Here is an 18308-nt window from a genome sequence, read left to right as displayed (position 1 = left end):
CCAAGGAGTGACCATCATTCAGAAAATCGATTTTGTTATTTGGGAGTTATAGTTGCTGGGATTTATAGTTAACCCACAATCAAACAGCATTCTGAACTCCACCAACGATGGAATTTAACCAAACATGGCACACAAAACTCCTATAACCAACAGAAAACACTAGAAGGGTTTGGTGGGCATTGACCTTGAGTTTGGGAGTTGTAGTTCACCTACATCCAGAGAGCACTGTGGACTCAAACAAGGATGGATCTGGACCAAACATGGCATGAATACTCCATATGCCCAAATATGAACACAGAGGGAGTTTGGGGAAAATAGACCTTGACATATGGGAGTTGTTGTTTACTGTGATTTATAGTTCACCTACAATCAAAAAGCATTCTGCTTGCCTAATCTTCCTGGGGAGTGAGTTCCAGAGCCGAGGGGCCACCATGTTCATTTTATGGTCAACAGTAATCCCAAAGTCATTATCACATGTCCTGCTAGTAAGGCAAACATCCTTCATTCAATGCTTGCACATTTAATTTTGTGGCCTAATTGTAGGATTTTCCTTAGGCTAAACTGTGCATTTCCATCTGAGCAGTTGGAGCGGTCTGCTCCCAAAGTAGGACACTTGTTCTAGATGGGGAGAGGGAGCAGAGTTGAGCTACTCAAGACTGACACCCTAATTCCAATGTTTCCCGGAGCAGGTTAGTTTTGATGTGACAGGATAGTCTAATTTGGGAAGCGTGGGCCATCAGACTGGCTTAATGTCAACGTTTGTCTAGCTGGCACTTGGAAGTCTATCACAAGTAGCTCTGTGCAGGGAGGGAAAGAATCAAACTGCTGTGTTAGATTTATACCTAGATGAGGTGTAACTACAGCTCAGCAATCAGAAGGAGACAGAAAGGATGATAACGTTGTCTAAAATTATGATTTACAGCATTGTTTCTCAACCTGGGGGTCGGGACCCCTGAGGGGGTCGCAAGGGGGTGTCAGAGGGGTCGCCAAAGACCATAAGAAAACACAGTATTTTCTGATGGTCATGGGGATTCAATGTGGGAAGTTTGAGCCAATTCTATGGTTGGTGGAGTTCAGAATGTTCTTTGATTGTAATGAAGTATAAATCCCAGCAACTACAACTCCCAAATGTCAAGATCTATTTTCCCCGGACTCCACCAGTGTTCACATTTGGGCATATTGAGTATTCATGCCAAGTTTGGTCCATATCCACCATTGCATGAGTCGACAGTGCTCTCTGGATATAGGTGAACTACAACTCCCAAACTCAAGGTCAATGCCCATCAAACCCTTCCAATGTTTTCCATTGGTCATGGGAGCCAAGTTTGGTTCAAATCTATCGCTGGTGGAGTTCGGAATGCGCTTTGATTATAAGTGAGCTATAAATCCTAGCAACTACAACTCCCAAATTACAAAATCAATCCTCGCCCAACCCCACTAGCATTCACATTTGGGTGTATTGGGTATTTGTGCCCAGTTTGGTCCAGTGAATGAAAATGCATCCTGCATATCAGATATTTACATTATGATTTATAACAGTAGTAAAATGACTGTTATGAAGTAGCAATGAAAACAATATTATGGTTGGGGGTCACCACAACATGGGGGACTGTATTAAGGGGTCACGCCATTAGGAAGGTTGAGAACCACTGATTTACAGAGAAAGTAGGTTCCCCAGAGGTTATTTAGATATTTGGATATTTACAAATGGTTATTGTTGTTTCTGACTGCCTTCAAGTCGTTTCCAATGGGTGTCCTTAAGGCAAACCTATCATTTATTTATTTATTTTAGAACACTAGCTGTACTTGCCACACATTGCTGTGGCCAACCTTCCCTCCCTCTTCCTCTCCTTCTTTCCTTCTCTCCCTCCTTCCTTCCTTCCTTCCTTCCTTCCTTCCTTCCTTCCTTCTCCTCCCTTCCTTCCCCTCCCTTTTTCTTTCTCTCCTTTCTTCCTTCTCTACCTTTTCTTGAACTGTAACTCCCAGCAGCCTTCCTGATTGATCTATTTACCAACTATCTGTTGCAACTCAGAGTAGGCTTCACCTTGCTCCCAAACACCACCACACAAGAGCTGTAGATTTTGTAGTTTTTTGAGGAAAAACAAAGTCAAAACATAGAGTAAGCAATGCAAGACAAAGGTTAAATGCCAAAGCAAAGTTCCAAAGATCCACAGGTAAAAACATGAAGCGTAATCCTTTAAGCAATGATCAAACAAGAGTCCATGGTAAAACAGTGAAACACAAGACCCAAAAAACCAAGATTCAGGAAGTCCAAAGCGTGCTGCTTAAAGCCAAGATTAATCCATAGAAGCTTTCATGGAAAGAGCCACGTTGAACTGACAATTTCTCTTTGTCAGCCAGAAGCCCTTTGCCATCATGAAAACATTACGATGACCTTTCGCTGACTTGGCTTCTTTCTTGCTAGCTAACCAAGAACTCCTCCTGACCCTCCAATCTAAGCATTCTTGCCTGCTCATTCATTCACTATCTTCAGTGCTCTCTTCTTTATCAGTTTGGTCCAGCTGGACCAAATCACCGTGGGAAGGCTGAGCAGGCGAAGACAACTCCACCTGGCCTTATCTAACTCACTGGCATTCCTTAACCTTGAGAACTGACTTGTTGTCTCCTCTGCTGCACTGTCTGGGAGAGGCACAGAAAGAGACGCAGGAACAGGCCCAGAAATCTGAATCCCATCATCCTCTTCTGGCTCACAAGGCTCATAAGACCCACAGGGTTCAGTGTCAGAATCAAACTGAGCCACAACACTATCTACCTCTATCTAATCTATCTGGAGTTGCAGATAGATAAGATAGATAAATTAGATAGAAGTAGATAGTAAATAGATCAATCTATTCCTGGACTGCTGAGAGTTGCAGTCCAGGAAAAGAAAATAAGAAATATGTATGGAGTGGGATGCTCTCAAAGAAATCCAAGGAGAAGCAAGCTTGCAGCTTGGAAACAGTGCATTTGGAGCATCCTCCTCCCCTAAAGGGTCTGGTCTAGGGGATGCTGGGAGCTGTTGTTTTCGCACATGTGCTATATCCTCATTTAGCTTTTTGGGATTTTTAAGTCCTTTCCACTGTTTTTTTGGGAGGGGTTTATGAGTGATGATCACTCGTTGGTCTGTTAGGGGTGTAGTGTCCAAATTTCGTGTCAATTCATTCAGTGGTTTTTGAGTTTTGTTAATCCCACAAACGAACATTACATTTTTATTTATATAGACTAGCCGTCCCCTGCCACGCATTGCTGTGGCCCACATGGGGGTTCTGTGTGGGAGGTTTGGCCCAATTCTATCGTTGGTGGGGTTCAGAATGCTCTTTGACTGTAGAATGCTCTTTGACTGTAGGTGAACTATAAATCCCAGCAATTACAACTCCCAAATGCCAAGATTCTATTTCCCCCAAACTCCACTAGTGTTCACATTTGGGCATATTGAGTATTCTTGTAGAGTTTGGACAGAGTCGTCATTATTTGAGTCCACAGTCATCTTTGGATGTAGGTGAACTACAACTCCAAAACCAAAGGACACTGCCCACCAAACCCTTCCAGTATTTTCTGTTGCTCATGGGAGAACTGCGTGCCAAGTTTGGTTCAATTCCATCGTTGGTTGGGTTCAGAATGCGCTTTGATTGTAAGTGAACTATAAATCCCAGCAAGTACAACTCCCAAATGACAAAATCAATTTTTTGAGTGAAGGACATACATTGGGTTGTTAGGTGTCTTGTGTCCAAATGTGGTCTCAATTCGTCCAGTGGTTTTTGAGTTCTGTTAACCCCACAAACGAACATTACATTTTTATTTATATAGATAGACTTATATTCCACCCTTCTCACCCTGAAGGGGACTCAAGGCGGAGCACAACATACAAACGGCAAAGAGTCAATGCCAGGACCTGAATAAATTATATGCATACATAAACATTAAAAAAAAGTTATTTCAACATTAAAATGCACTATTTAAAACCTTCCTGATAATCCGCATCAAATCTAGATGATAATAATAATAATAATAATAATAATAATAATAATAATAATAATAACACTTTATTTGTACCCTGCTACCATCTCCTCAAGAGACTCGGTGCAGCTTACATGAGGCCGAGCCCGAACACAACAAAAATAAAAACATAAACAATAAACATATAACATTATCAATAAGACAACATACAATTAAAAACTCTGGGAAGGCCAAATGTAAAATTAAAATTGGCATGGTAAGGTTTCCTATCGCTGCTTTATTGGGGCTGAGAGTGCGTTGCCAGTGGGTTATCAGGGCCAAGCAGGGATTCGAACCCTGCTCTCCAGAAACATAGTCCAATACTCAAACCACTATGCCATACTATCTCTCTGTGGGCTGATATATCTGGGGGGAAAGTAAAGACTGGAAAAATTATATTCCAGGCTGGGCGTGGCGGGTGGGAACAGAGCTTTAAATTGGACATTTTAGCCGGGGCAGAATCTCTATTGTCACGGTTTAGAAATTAGCTGGAGTGCTGTGAATTGGAGTCCAACAAATCAGAGCCCTGGTTTGAGGAAAGTCACTGCATGGTTTTGTTTGTCTCTGGCTGTAATACCAAATGGGTTTCTGCTTCCTCTGGTCATTCTAGACTGACATCCTCTTCTGAGTCCGTGGCCCGCCAGCTCCAGTCAACCAACCAACTTGCAGAAGAAATAGCCCAGGCACAGGATGCCACCTTACGCTCTCAGGAACAGATCCTGCAAGATGGAGAGGTTCTCCGACAGGCCCTCCAGGACTCTTCCAAAGGTAACGTAGGGGCTGGAGCAGAATTCATGCTTTGAAAACCCTACCAAGCTGTAATATTGTTGTCTTTGAAGAGTGCACAACTAGATTGCTGTCTCAGATGTTGTTGGACCGCAGCTCCTATGATTCCACATCACCTTTCGCTTTGGTGCTTAGAGTTGATGAATGTTGTAGTTCAACAGTTGATAAACATGATTGTACAGTATTTATTTATCATGTCAGGAGCGAACCAAACAGTTGTATTGCATTAAAACAAACAAACAAACAAAACACAAAGTTTGCAAGCTTGGTAGTTAATTCAATGTCCTTTGACCAGTATCTGGAGTGCCTCTGGTGTTGCCGCAAGAAGGTCCTCCATTGTGCATGTGGCAGGGCTCAGGGTGCATTGCAGCAGGTGGTCTGTGGTTTGTTCTTCTCCACGCTCGCATGTCGTGGATTCCACTTTGTGGCCCCATTTCTTAAGATTGGCTCTGCATCTCATAGTGCCAGAGCACAGTCTGTTCAGCGCCTTCCAAGTCGCCCAGTCTTCTGTGTGCCCAGGAGGGAGTCTCTCATCTGGTATCACCCATGGATTAAGGTGCTGGGTTTGAGCCTGCCACTTTTGGACTCTCACTTGCTGAGGTGTTCCAGCGAGTGTCTCTGTAAATCTTAGAAAACTATTTCTAGATTTAAGTCATTGACGTGCTGGCTGATACCCAAACAAGGGATGAGCTGGAGATGTCACTGCCTTGGTCCTTTCACTATTGGCTGCTACTTCCCAGCGGATATCAGGTGGTGCAATACCAGCTAGACAGTGTAGTTTCCCCAGTGGTATGCCATGATAATGTGCCATGTCTCATTAAGAGCCGCATCCACTGTTTTAGTGTGGTGAGATGTGTTCCACACTGGGCATGCGTACTCAGCAGCAGAGTAGCATAGCGCAAGGGCAGATGTCTTCACTGTGTCTGGTTGTGATCTCCAGGTTGTGCCAGTCAGCTTTCGTATCATCATCATCATCATCATCATCATCAATGATGATTGGTAAGGTAAAAGATAGGTCCTAAGCACCCTAAAGGCACCTGGTTGGTTCTTGGATGGGAACTGCCTATTAATACAAATACTATAGGCTATATTTTGGAAGAAAGACCTGCCTGAGTATGTTTTGCCTACAAAAACTCTGCTCTAAGATCTCTCCCTGTTGAAAAAAAAATAAGAGGAGTGAACTGGCAAAGTCACCCCTGAGTGTGAAATGAATGAGATCACCATGAGTTGGCAGGTAACTTGGCTCAGGTTGCATTGCAGCAGGTGGTCTGTGGTTTGGTCTTCTCCACACTCGCATGTCGAGGATTGCACTTTGTAGACCCATTTCTGAAGGTTGGCTCTGCCTCTCATGGTGCCAGAGTGCAGTCTGTTCAGCGCCTTCCAAGTCACCCAGTCCTCTGTGTGCCAAGGGGGGAGTCTCTCATTTGGTATCAGCCATTGGTTGAGGTTCTGGGTTTGAGCCTGCCACTTTTGGACTCTCGCTTGCTGAGGTGTTCCAGCGAGTGTCTCTGTAGATCTTAGGAAACTATTTCTAGATTGAATCCAATAACAAAGGATGCTTGGATTCTCATCTACTAAGTTAGAAAAACATGGGGGAAACAATGAATTGAGTATTTGCTTCTTTCTTCTGCAGGCGTGCGCCAGGCTTTCCAAGAATTGCAGGATTCAGCACTTGAGCAGAGAGTTGCCTTTGCAGAGATCTTCAACCGGGTGACATTTCTGCACCGCTTTGTCGTGGGCGAGTCCAGTGCCCTCTACTCCCTTTTCTTCCATCTCCTGAGTGGGATCGCCAGCCTGGTACTAACCTCTTGCCAACGGACTTCAGGAGCACGGTGAGACCCAAGAAGATAAAATAAAAGTAGAGAAGTATCCTAGGGTTAGATATGATAGAGTTTAGGAGTTTACAGCTGCTGTGGTTCAGTCTTGATCTTCTGGAGCTTTGAACTTGCAAAACGGTCTTTTAAGAAGTAAAAAATCATGGCTAAAATCTTGGAGAGCAGTCAAGAGTTGACATGGCAACTCTTCCCATATGAACCTGCTCAATTTTTTTTAACAGAGACCCTGCTGTATGTTCCAATATCTTGCAAGACTAAATTGTGGCTCGCGCGTTTATGGAACTCTCTGTCTAGTTTCTCTAATCACAGCTAAAGCCGTTTTCGAATTGCTTAGGTAAACAATGAGCTAGGCTGACAGTTGGCAGCTCACACCAACCTGGGGCTTCAAACTTGCAACCTTTTGGTTGATAGATCTTATAATTACTGATGATTTACCAGCTGTTTGAGGATTCTGGAATAAAATATATATACATATTCTAAATAAATCATTTAATAAATAACCAACCGATCAGGTACCTCCCTGAGGATACTATTTGTCTTGCTCGTTATTTGGTTCTGTAGCTGGTAGATATTACTGAAACTCCATGGTTCTATATACTACAGCCTTCTATCGAACACCAAAAAATTCTGTGTAGATCTACAATCTGGTTTTTCTTTGATGTAGGTGTTCTCTGATGTCAGTAACAGGTGATGAGGAAGGAAAGACACACATTATGGCTCCCATGCCCACATCATATTCATGGACAATATAACACCTCCCAAAATTTCCCCCCTCAGAAGTGTTCCTGTGCCTCTCTGGGTCCAAGTGTGATTTTGTGGTATGCTTCTGGCCAAAGGATAGTCAAAATATAGGCTTCACCATTATCCATGATTTCTATTGCAGTCATTGAGCATATCTCACTCAGATAGGAAATGATCATTCCTTGCTTAGTGTCAGTCATTTGTGCAGGATCCCTTGCGAGCTTGCAGATATTCTCTCTCATAGCATTATGTCTTCAAGAGAGCTAGACATCCAGTGTCATTAAAAAGAGAGCAACAATTTTCAAAATGGCTAATAGTATAGGAGAAAATTGATTTTTTTTCCCTATAATCATTACCTATAGAGCTAATTTGATTCCTGCTCTTCCATTTCCAGGTTCATTTTGCTGACCTTGGTTGGTGTAAACATTTACTTAGAGCGTGTTATTTGTGGCTTCCTCATGGATAACTCAGAGGATGACTATGACTTGACGGTAAGACTTTGCAATAAGAGAGAGGCAGAGCTTGGAAAATCTGGATGAGGATTTAAAAACTCAGAAAGTTCAAAACATCAATGGGGAAGTGGTTTAAAAATATATTTGAGGAGGGAAAATAATAATAATAATAATAATAATACTAAATAAACTTCATTTATACCCCACCACCATCTCCATGACAACGGCGCTCACAGTCAGGAAGTTCTTCCTCATGTTCAGATGGAATCTTCTTTCTTGTAGTTTGAAGCCATTGTTCCGCGTCCTAGTCTCCAGGGAAGCAGAAAACAAGATTGCTCCCTCCTCCCTGTGACTTCCTCTCACATATTTATACATGGCTATCATGTCTCCTCTCAGACTTCTTTTTTTCAGGCTAAACATGCCCAGCTCTTTAAGCCGCTCTTCATAGGGCTTGTTCTCCAGACCCTTGATCATTTTAGTCAAGCTTGCTCCCTCATCCCTGTGACTTCCTCTCACATATTTATACATGGCTATCGTGTCTCCTCTCAGACTTCTCTTTTTCAGGCTAAACATGCCCAGCTCTTTAAGCCGCTCTTCATAGGGCTTGTTCTCCAGACCCTTGATCATTTTAGTCGCTCTCCTCTGGACACATTCCAGTTTGTCTATATCTCTCTTCAATTGTGGTGCCCAGAATTGGACACAATACAGCCATATAGCCCAAAAAAACCTACAACAACCCAGGTTCTGGATAGTTTTTGTAAAATCATAGTCGCGGGTGATATGGTATTTATCTATTTATTTATTTACGTCATTTATATGCCGCCCTTCTCATTCCGAAGGGGACTCAGAGCAGCTTACAAGATATATTTTCATACAATATATTATATTATTAGCATAATACAATATCAGTCTTATATATTACTATATTGCACTATACCATTATATTGTAATATTCTTAGTAATATTACATGTAATGTAAATATATATAATTATAATTATAATATTGTATTATTATTACTAGTATTATATTGTATTACATTCTAATATTGTATTATAATATAATACAATATATTATAATATAATTGTGGCGCAGTTGGCTGAGTGTCAGCTGCATTAAGATCACTCTGACCAAAAGGTCATGAGTTCGAAGCCAGCCCGGATTGGAGTGGGTTTCCAACCAATTGTGTAGCCTGTTGTCGACCTTTGCAACCCGAAAGACAGTTGCATCTGTCAAGTAGGAAAATTAGGTACCACCTTAAAGTGCGGAGAGGCTAAATTAACTAATTTATGAGGCCATAAAAAAAGAATCCAGCAAAAAGCATGCGGGGAATGCGGAAGTACTTCATCAGTGTCGCAGATGGGCGATGAAAGCGACAGCTCCCCTGGCGGCCAGAAAAAGTTAAATAGCCTCTGTGTATGTTTGTATATGTTGTATGTTAAAATTGGCATTGAATGTTTGCCATATATGTGTACAATGTAATCCGCCCTGAGTCCCCTGCGGGGTGAGAAGGGCGGAATATAAATGCTGTAAATAAATAAATATATTATATTATTAGTAAAGACAAGATGGTAGACTTTATGCAACATTTTCCTATGTTGCACCCTCTCATGGGTTGCCATAAGGTCCACAAAAACTGTTCTCATAATGCAACTTTTCCCATAGTCTTCCTCAATATCCTTGATCAGGTTAAGAATTGGAGCTGTATATTTTTTTTCCCTGGTCTGAAGCCTGCTTGTTGTGCAATAAGCTGGAGTTTAATAGCACCATCTCATACATTTCAAACAGATGGCATAAGAGAGAGGTTACTCTGAAGATGCCAGCCACAGATGTAGGTGAATTGTTAGAAGCGAATGTTGTTGGAACCTGGCCATACACCTCAAAACACTCACAACAACCCAGTTCACTGTTTGTTAGAAATAGAACTAGAAGGTCCTGAACTGTGAGAAAGTTCTTTGATCTTGCAAGTTTGTCTCCTGACAAAAAAATGCCAAGTAAAAATAAAAGAAAACATCAACATCAGTAAAACAAAGAAAATAATGTTGTCTCCTCCAGTCTTCCAAAGTGTCGAGCAAATGTAAATATATTGTCGAAGGCTTTCATGGCTGGAATCACTAGGTTCTTGTGGGTTTTTTCGGGCTATAGAGCCATGTTCTAGAGGCATTTCTCCTGACGTTTCGCCTGCATCTATGGCAAGCATCCTCAGAGGTAGAGGTCTGTTGTAATTAGGACAATGGGTTTATATATATCTGTGGAATGGCTGGGGTGGGGCAAGGAGCTCTTCCCTGCTGCAGTTAGGTGTGAATGTTCAGCTGATCACCTTCATTAGCATTTGAAGGCCTGCCTGCGCCTGGGAAAATCTGTTGCTGGGAGGTGTTAATCTGTGCCTGGTTTTTTCCTCTCTGTTGTTTAGCTGTTATAATTTTAGAGTTTTTTTAATACTGGTAGCCAGATTTTGTTCATTTTCATGGTCTCTTCCTTTCTGTTGAAATTGTCCACATGCTTGTGGATTTCAATGGCTTCTCTGTGTAGTCTGACATGGTGGTTGTTGGTGTGGTCCAGCATTTCTGTGTTCTCAAATAATATGCTGTGTCCAGGCTGGTTCATCAGGTGCTCTGCTATGGCTGACTTCTCTGGTTGAATAATAATTAATAATTAATAATAAATAATTAATCTCCCTAAAAAGAACTGAGAAAATAATGCCAGGAGTGGGAATTGAAATGATCCGATATTGTAAACTGTCTTACATAAAAGTCGCTCTACCATTTAATCTGGAAATCATGTTGGAGGAGATGGCGTAGTATAGAGCAGAGCTTTCCAAAACTTTTAATGTTGGTGAGACACGTCTTAGACATGCATCCTTTCACGACATGGAAATTCAGTTTTACTAGCAAATCAGAAGGTAAAATAACCCCTTATAAGAGTTTCATACAAAATGTGTGCGTGTTTCATATAATCTTTACTATATAAATGAGGTTTGGGCATTTTTTTCTTTACACGTCTTATGTACTGCAGTTGTTTTTTGTGTGGTTTTCTCTCGAACCACTCCATGTGGTTCATCACAACATCATTGCCAACAGACTTTTAACTGTTTTATATGTGTGTGTGCATATGTATGTGTGTGTGTGTGTGTATATATATATACACACACACACACACACTAGCCATCCCCTGCCACACGTTGCTGTGGCCCACTCTGTGTATATGTGTTTTGTGTGTGTATATATGTGTGTTTGCGTATATATATATACTAGCCGTCCCCTGCCACGCCTTGCTGTGGCCCACATGGGGGTTCTGTGTGGATGATTTGGCCCAATTCTGTCATGGGTGGGGTTCAGAATGCTCTGTGATTGTAGGTGAACTATAAATCCCAGCAACTACAACTCCCAAATGTCAAGATTCTATTTTTCCCAAACTCCCCCAGTGTTCACTTTTGGCCATATTGAGTATTCGTGCAGAGTTTGGTCCAAATCCATCATTGTTTGTGACCACAGTGATCTCTGGATGTAGGTGAACTACAACTCCAAAGCCAAAGGACATTGCCCACCAAACCTTTCCAGTATTTTCTGTTGGTCATGGGAGTTCTGTGTGCCAAGTTTGGTTAAATTCCATCGTTGGTGGGGTTCAGAATGCTCTTTGATTGTATAAATCCCAGCAACTACAACTGCCAAATGACAAAATCATTTTTTTAAGTGAAGGACATAAATTGGGTTGTTAGGTGTCTTGTGTCCAAATTTGGTGTCAATTCGTCCAGTGGTTTTTGAGTTCTGTTAATCCCACAAATGAACATTACATACATACATACATACATAGTTTTGTGCATTGGTTGTAATGTATTTTTTTGTTTTTTGCCTTTTTAAGTATCTTCTGCTGTTTTTCAGTGTTTTTATGAGTGATGGTCATTTGTTGGCCTGATAGGTGTATTGTGTCCAAATTTGGTGTAAATTCATCCAATGGTTTCTGAGTTATGTTAATCCCACAAACTAACATTACATCAATATAAATAAAAATGTAATGTTCATTTGTGGGATTAACATAACTCAAAAACTACTGGACGAATTGCCACCAATTTTGGCCACACGACACCTACTAACCCAAGGAATGGCCATCACTCGAAAAATTGATTTTGTCATTTGGGAGTTGTAGCTGCTGGGATTTATAGTTCACCTACAATCAAAGAGCATTCTGAATTCCAACAATGATGGAATTGAACCAAACGTGGCACACAGAACTCCCATGACCAGCAGAAAACACTAGAAGGCTTTGGTGGGCATGGACCTTGAGTTTGGGAGTTGTAATTTACCTACATCCAGAGAGCACTGTGGACTCAAACAATGATGGATCTGGACCAAACTTGACACAAATATTACATATGCCCAAATATGAACACAGAAGGAGTTTGGGAGAAATACACCTTGACATTTGGGAGTGGTAGTTACTGGGATTTATAGTTCACCTACAATCAAATAGCATTCTGCTTGCCTAATCTCCCTGGGGAGCGATTTCCAGAGCCCAAATATGAACACAGAAGGAGTTTGGGGGAAATAGACCTTGACATTTGGAAGTTGTAGTTATGATTTATAGTTCACCTACAATCAAAGAGTGTTCTGAAGCCTACCGACAGAATTGGGGCAAACTTCCCACAAAGAACCCCCATGACCAACAGAAAATACTTAAGGCCATCCGGTCCAACTCCCTTCACCAGGGCAAGAAAATGTAATCGAACCCCTCTTGACAAAGAGCCATCCAGCCTATATAGATAGATAGATATGATTCACACACAGAGAGAGATATAGTATCATAGATTTGAAAGTGACCCCTAAAGAAGGACAATTATATGTTGCATGTTCCAGGCAATCTCCACATCAACACTGACAAAGAAACAGCAAAAATTACTGTTTACCCACAAGCATAAAGAAATTATATGTATTCGAAACGAACACTTTCTTATTACTTTATTTTTCCAGATCATCAGACTGGGCCACAGCAATGCGTGGCAGGGGACTGCTAGTTTTTTTTAAAAAAAAAACTATAAAATCTATAGTTCTTTCTGTCTGTAGTTGTGGACTATGGCCCTCTAAACCCGCAACTATACTGCAACTATACTGCTTGGGAGTTCTGGGAGTCATAGCATAACACAGGAATTTTTCAGCTTCTGGAAATAGGTACAGCTCTGAAGGTACACCTCACTGTTCCTGGAGTGATGCTGATCTCTCTTGAGGTGCCGTCTCATCATTCAAACATCCTTGGTTTGATGCGAGGCCATTAGTTCCCCTACTTTCCTTACAGCACTATAGTGTCATGCTCGCCCTTGTCAAGAGAAGGTGTTTCCACTGTATCTTCAGGGTACAGGGTAGCGGTAGATGGAGCAGCAATACGTTTGTGTGTGAGAGGTATGACTGAACAGAATTTAATAATTTTGGGACATCATCACCCAATTTATAGCTTCTACCCTCCAGTTTAGTCCTGATTTTGCCCCTGCTGAACAAGGACACAATGGCTGGGTAAAGCAGAGCTGTCTCCACTTTACCACAGGCAAAACAAACACACACAATGCGAAAGAGAAGAGATTTGGGCCCGGAATCCAGTGTCCTAGCAGTGTCATGCATGTGGTTAATCGAACTGACACTTTCCCCTGAAGCCTGAGCATGGTATCCAACAGCCACGCAGTGATGTAACCTTGGTTAAAAGCCATTACCCGAGTCTCAGCACCAGATGACTTTCAGTTCTGTATCAAGGAAAGACAGGTTCCGCAGCCTGTCTACACCAGACAAACTGGGAGTGTGTTGTTTTTCTTATGCATAATTTATTCTTAGCTGTTCAACATCTACACAAATGACCAGCCACTGCCAGAAGGGACAGAGAGTTTCATCTATGTTGATGATCGTGCCATCACTGCTCAAGCAGGGAGCTTTGAGATGGTAGAACAGAAGCTCTAGGTGCTCTTACAGCCTATTACAGGGAAAACCAGCTGATCCCCAACCCATCTAAAACACAGACATGTGCCTTTCATCTCAAGAACAGAGAAGCATCCCGAACTCTGAGGATCACCTGGGAAGGAATCCCACTGGAGCATTGCAGTGCACCCAAATACCTGGGAGTCACTCTGGACCGTGCTCTGACCTACAAGAAGCACTGCCTGAACATCAAGCAAAAAGTGGGTGCTAGAAACAATATCATACGAAAGCTGACTGGCACAGCCTGGGGATCACAACCAGACAAAGTGAAGACATCTGCCCTTGCGCTATGCTACTCTGCTGCTGAGTACACATGCACAGTGTGGAACACATCTCACCACACTAAAACAGTGGATGTGGCTCTTAATGGGACATGCCGCATTATCACGGGGTGTTTGCGCCCTACACCACTGGAGAAATTACACTGCTTAGCCTGTATTGCAGCACCTGACATCCGCTGGGAAGTAGCAGCCAGAGGCGGCCCTAGGTAATTTTCAACAGTAAGCAAACAGTATTTTGGCGCCCCCCCCCCCCCAACCAATCATTGATATATATATTTTCTGTTCGTCGTGGGAGTTCTGTGTGCCATATTTGGTTCAATTCCATCATTGGTGAAGTTCAGAATGCTCTTTGATTGTAGGTGAACGATACATCCCAGTAACTACACTTGCCGCACTTGCTCCCTTGCCTTGCCCTCTTTGGGTCCAGAGGCGTGCCGACTTTTGGTGCGCACGCTGGGGTCTTCAGACACGCCTCCGGACCCGAAACGGGCCAGGCGCAGCGGCTCCGCCCCTTGGCCCACCCGTGGATTGGGGAGAGGAGAGGAGGCGGGTGGAGCGCTAGAGGATCGGGAAAGGGAGCCGGTCATGGGGAAGGGATCGAACGCAGAGAACGATTGAGAGCGCCGGCTCTGCTCGCACACCCAGTGGCCGGGTGGAGCAGGAACGAGAGGGGCTAGGCGAGGCTCATGGGCCCGGCCCCTTTGGGAAGAGGATCGCCCGGCAGCGAGGCAAGAAAGCCGAGGCTCCCCCTGGACTGCTAGGGCTGTTGTGAGCTGAGGGGACGCTCCTCAAGTGGCAGTCGAGGGGCATTTACAGAGGCGCCTCTGCGCCCCTGGCAAAAAAAAAGTGTTCTGCGACCGCTTACTTCGCGTAATGGACGAGCCGCCCCTGGTAGCAGCCAATAGTGAAAGGACCAAGGCAAAGACATCCCCAGAAGCAAGGCAAAGACATTCTCCAGAAGCAAAATGATGGAAGGCAGTCAAAAGCTAAGAATATTTATTTTATTTGTCGTGTCAGGGCAACCAGTTAATTATATTACATTTCTAACAAAACAAAGCAAACAAACAGACAAAATACAAAATTTGTGAGTTTGGTAGTTGATTAAATGTCCTTTGACCAGGAGCTGGCCACTTGGAGTGCTTCCGGTGTTGCTGCAAGAAGGTCCTCCATGGTACATGTGCCAGGGCTCAGGTTGCATTGCAGCAGGTGGTCTGTAGTTTGCTCTTCTCCACACTCACATGTCGTGGATTCCACTTTGTGGCCCCATTTCTTGAGGTTGGCTGTGCATCTCGTGGTGCCAGAGCGCAGTCTGTTCAGCGCCTTCCAAGTCACCCAGTCCTCTGTGTGCCCAGGGGGGAGTCTCTCATTTGGTATCAGCCATTGGTTGAGGTTCTGGGTTTGAGCCTGCCACTTTTGGACTCTCGTTTGCTGAGGTGTTCCAGCGAGTGTCTCTGTAGATCTTAGAAAACTATTTCTAGATTTTAGTCGTTGACGTGCTGGCTGATACCCAAACGGGGTGAGCTGGAGATGTCTCTGCCTTGGTCCTTTCACTATTGGCTGCTACTTCCCGGCGGATGTCAGGTGGTGCAATACTGGCTAAGCAGTGTAATTTCTCTAGTGGTGTAGGGCGCAGGCAGCCCGTGATAATGCGGCATGTCTCATTCGGAGCCACATCCACTGTTTTAGTGTGGTGAGATGTGTTCCACACTGGGCATGCATACTCAGCAGCAGAGTAGCACAGCGCAAGGGCAAATGTCTTCACTGTGTCTGGTTGTGATCCCCAGGTTGTGCCAGTCAGCTTTCATATGCTATTGTTTCTAGCACCCACTTTTTGCTTGATGTTCAGGCAGTGCTTCTTGTAGGTAAGAGCACGGTCCAGAGTGACTTCCAGGTATTTGGGTGCGCTGCAATGCTCCAGTGGGATTCCTTCTCAGAAGCGACCAGCATAATAATAATAATAATCTTTATTTATACCCCGCCACCATCTCCCCAGAGGGGACTCGGAATGGCTTATGTGAGGTCAAGCCTGGTAATACATTACAGCAAAATAAATACAGAACGGCTAATAATAATAATAATAATAATAATAATAATAATAATAATCTTTATTTATACCCCGCCACCATCTCCCCATCTCCCAGAGGGGACTCAGAACAGCTTACATGAGGCCAAGCGCGGTAATACATTACCGCAAAATAAATACAGAATGGCAAATAATAATAATAATAATAATAATAATAATAATAATAATAATCTTTATTTATACCCTGCCACCATCTCCCCAGAGGGGACTCAGAGCAGCTTACGTGGGGCCAAGCCCGGTAATACATTACAGCAAAATAAATACAGAACGGCAAAAAATAACATCACAATAAAATAAGTAAAACATACAAGTAAAATAAAACAGTGCAAAATAACAAAGTGAAAAATGTACGACATAAAATGATAAAACTCTGGATGTAATAACAATAAAAAAATAAATACAATCTTTATTCTTGTCAAAACCATGATGACAATTCCCCACTTTGTAATGCAAGAGGCAATGGAAAGAAAACCCCAATTGTTGCCAATTAGGAACTCAGATTTTAAATGCGTCCTGGTGTTATTGTCTAATGTTTATTGCTATTGTTTTAATGTTTATTGTTTTGCTTCATGAGTTTATTGTTGTATTTGTGATGCTGTTGTTTTATTGATGTGTTGGGCCTTGACCTCTTGTAAGCCGCATCGAGTCCTTTGGGAGATGTTAGTGGGGTATAAATAAAGTTAATAATAATAATAATAATAATCTATATATATAAAAATGCTCTGTACATAATGAGTACCTTAAAAACAAAAGAAGCAATGAACGAAATCACACCAAATTTGGCAACAAAACGTCTCACAACACAATGAGTGACCATCACTCAAAAATTATGATTTTTGTCATTTGGGAGTTGTAGTTGCTGGGATTTATAGTTCACCTACAATCAAAGAGCATTCTGAACTCCACCAATGATGGAATTGAACCCAACTTGGCACACAGTTCTCCCCTGACCAACAGAAAATACTGGAAGAGTTTGGTGGCATTGACCTTGAGTTTGGGAAGTGTAGTTCGCCTACATCCAGAGAGCACTGTGGACTCAAACAATGATGGATCTGGACCTAACTTGGCACAAATACTCAATATGCCCAAATGTGAACACTGGAGGAGTTTGGGGGAAATAGACATTGAAATTTTGGAGTTGTACTTGCTGGGATTTATAGTTCATCTACAATCAAAGAGTATTCTGAACTACACCAATTATGGCATTGAACCAAACGTGGCACACAGAACTCCCATGACCAACAGAAAATGCTGGAAGGGTTTGGTGGGCATTGACCTTGAGTTTGGGAGTTGTAGTTCACCTACATCCAGAGAGCACTGTGGACTTAAACAAGGATGGATCTGGACCGCAAGCACTTAATACGCCCAAATATGAACACAGATGGAGTTTGGGGGAAATAGACCATGACATTTGAGATTTATAATTACTGGGGTTTATAGTTCACCTACAATCAAAGAGCATTCTGAATCCCACCAATGACAGAATTGGGGCAAATTCCCCACACAGAACCCCCATGACCAACAAGAAAACATAATCAAAGCCCTCCTGATAAAGAGCCATCCAGCCATAGATATAGATAAATATGATTCACAGAGAGAGATATAGATCATAGATGTGAAAGGGACCCCTGAAGAAGGCGTATGATTACTTTATTTTCCAGATCACCAGACTGGGCCACAGCAATGCGTGGCAGGGGACAGCTAGTAATAATAATAATAATAATAATAATAATAATAATAATAATAATTATTATTATTATTATTATTATTATAGGGACAAGATAATGACGGCAGGAAAGGGTTAAATATCTTCCTCATAAGCTGGAGCCTTCATTTGGAATTCAGCCTCTACTTTTGCGGCAAGTGACACATTCGGTTCTGGCATATCTCTGATTTTTGGGTGTTGCTCAAGCGTTTTATGCATATTTTAATGCCATCTGGGCTGGAACAGGGGTAAAAATTATGCACCCTTCCAAATGCTGTACTGCAATTCCCTTAGCCATCATACACAATTATGAGAAATGTCCAACCATATCTAGAACGTCACATGTATCAGTCCACCCTCCCATCTGTGTTTGTTCCAAGCTGCACATCTTCCAGCAAAAGTGGAACAGGGAAAGGCAAAGAGTAATCCATTGCTATTTAAGAGCCTCGGTATAGTGAATGGAGCATCTGTCAC

General features: G+C 42.5%; 1 protein-coding gene across 1 annotated transcript in view; it reads left to right on the top strand.

Moving 5' to 3' along the window:
• Positions 1-18308, top strand: part of LOC132767884 (uncharacterized) — a 65276-nt gene that overhangs the window by 22608 nt on the left and 24360 nt on the right. The window contains exons 3-5 of the mRNA XM_060763283.2: positions 4607-4764; positions 6416-6614; positions 7753-7849. Coding sequence (XP_060619266.2) covers positions 4607-4764; positions 6416-6614; positions 7753-7849 — 454 coding nt within the window. The remainder of the gene's footprint in view (positions 1-4606; positions 4765-6415; positions 6615-7752; positions 7850-18308) is intronic.

The sequence above is a fragment of the Anolis sagrei genome, chromosome 2, assembly GCF_037176765.1.
Source record: "Anolis sagrei isolate rAnoSag1 chromosome 2, rAnoSag1.mat, whole genome shotgun sequence".
NCBI classification, from domain to species: Eukaryota; Metazoa; Chordata; class Lepidosauria; order Squamata; family Dactyloidae; genus Anolis; species Anolis sagrei.
This window is presented reverse-complemented; position numbering and strand designations above follow the sequence as displayed.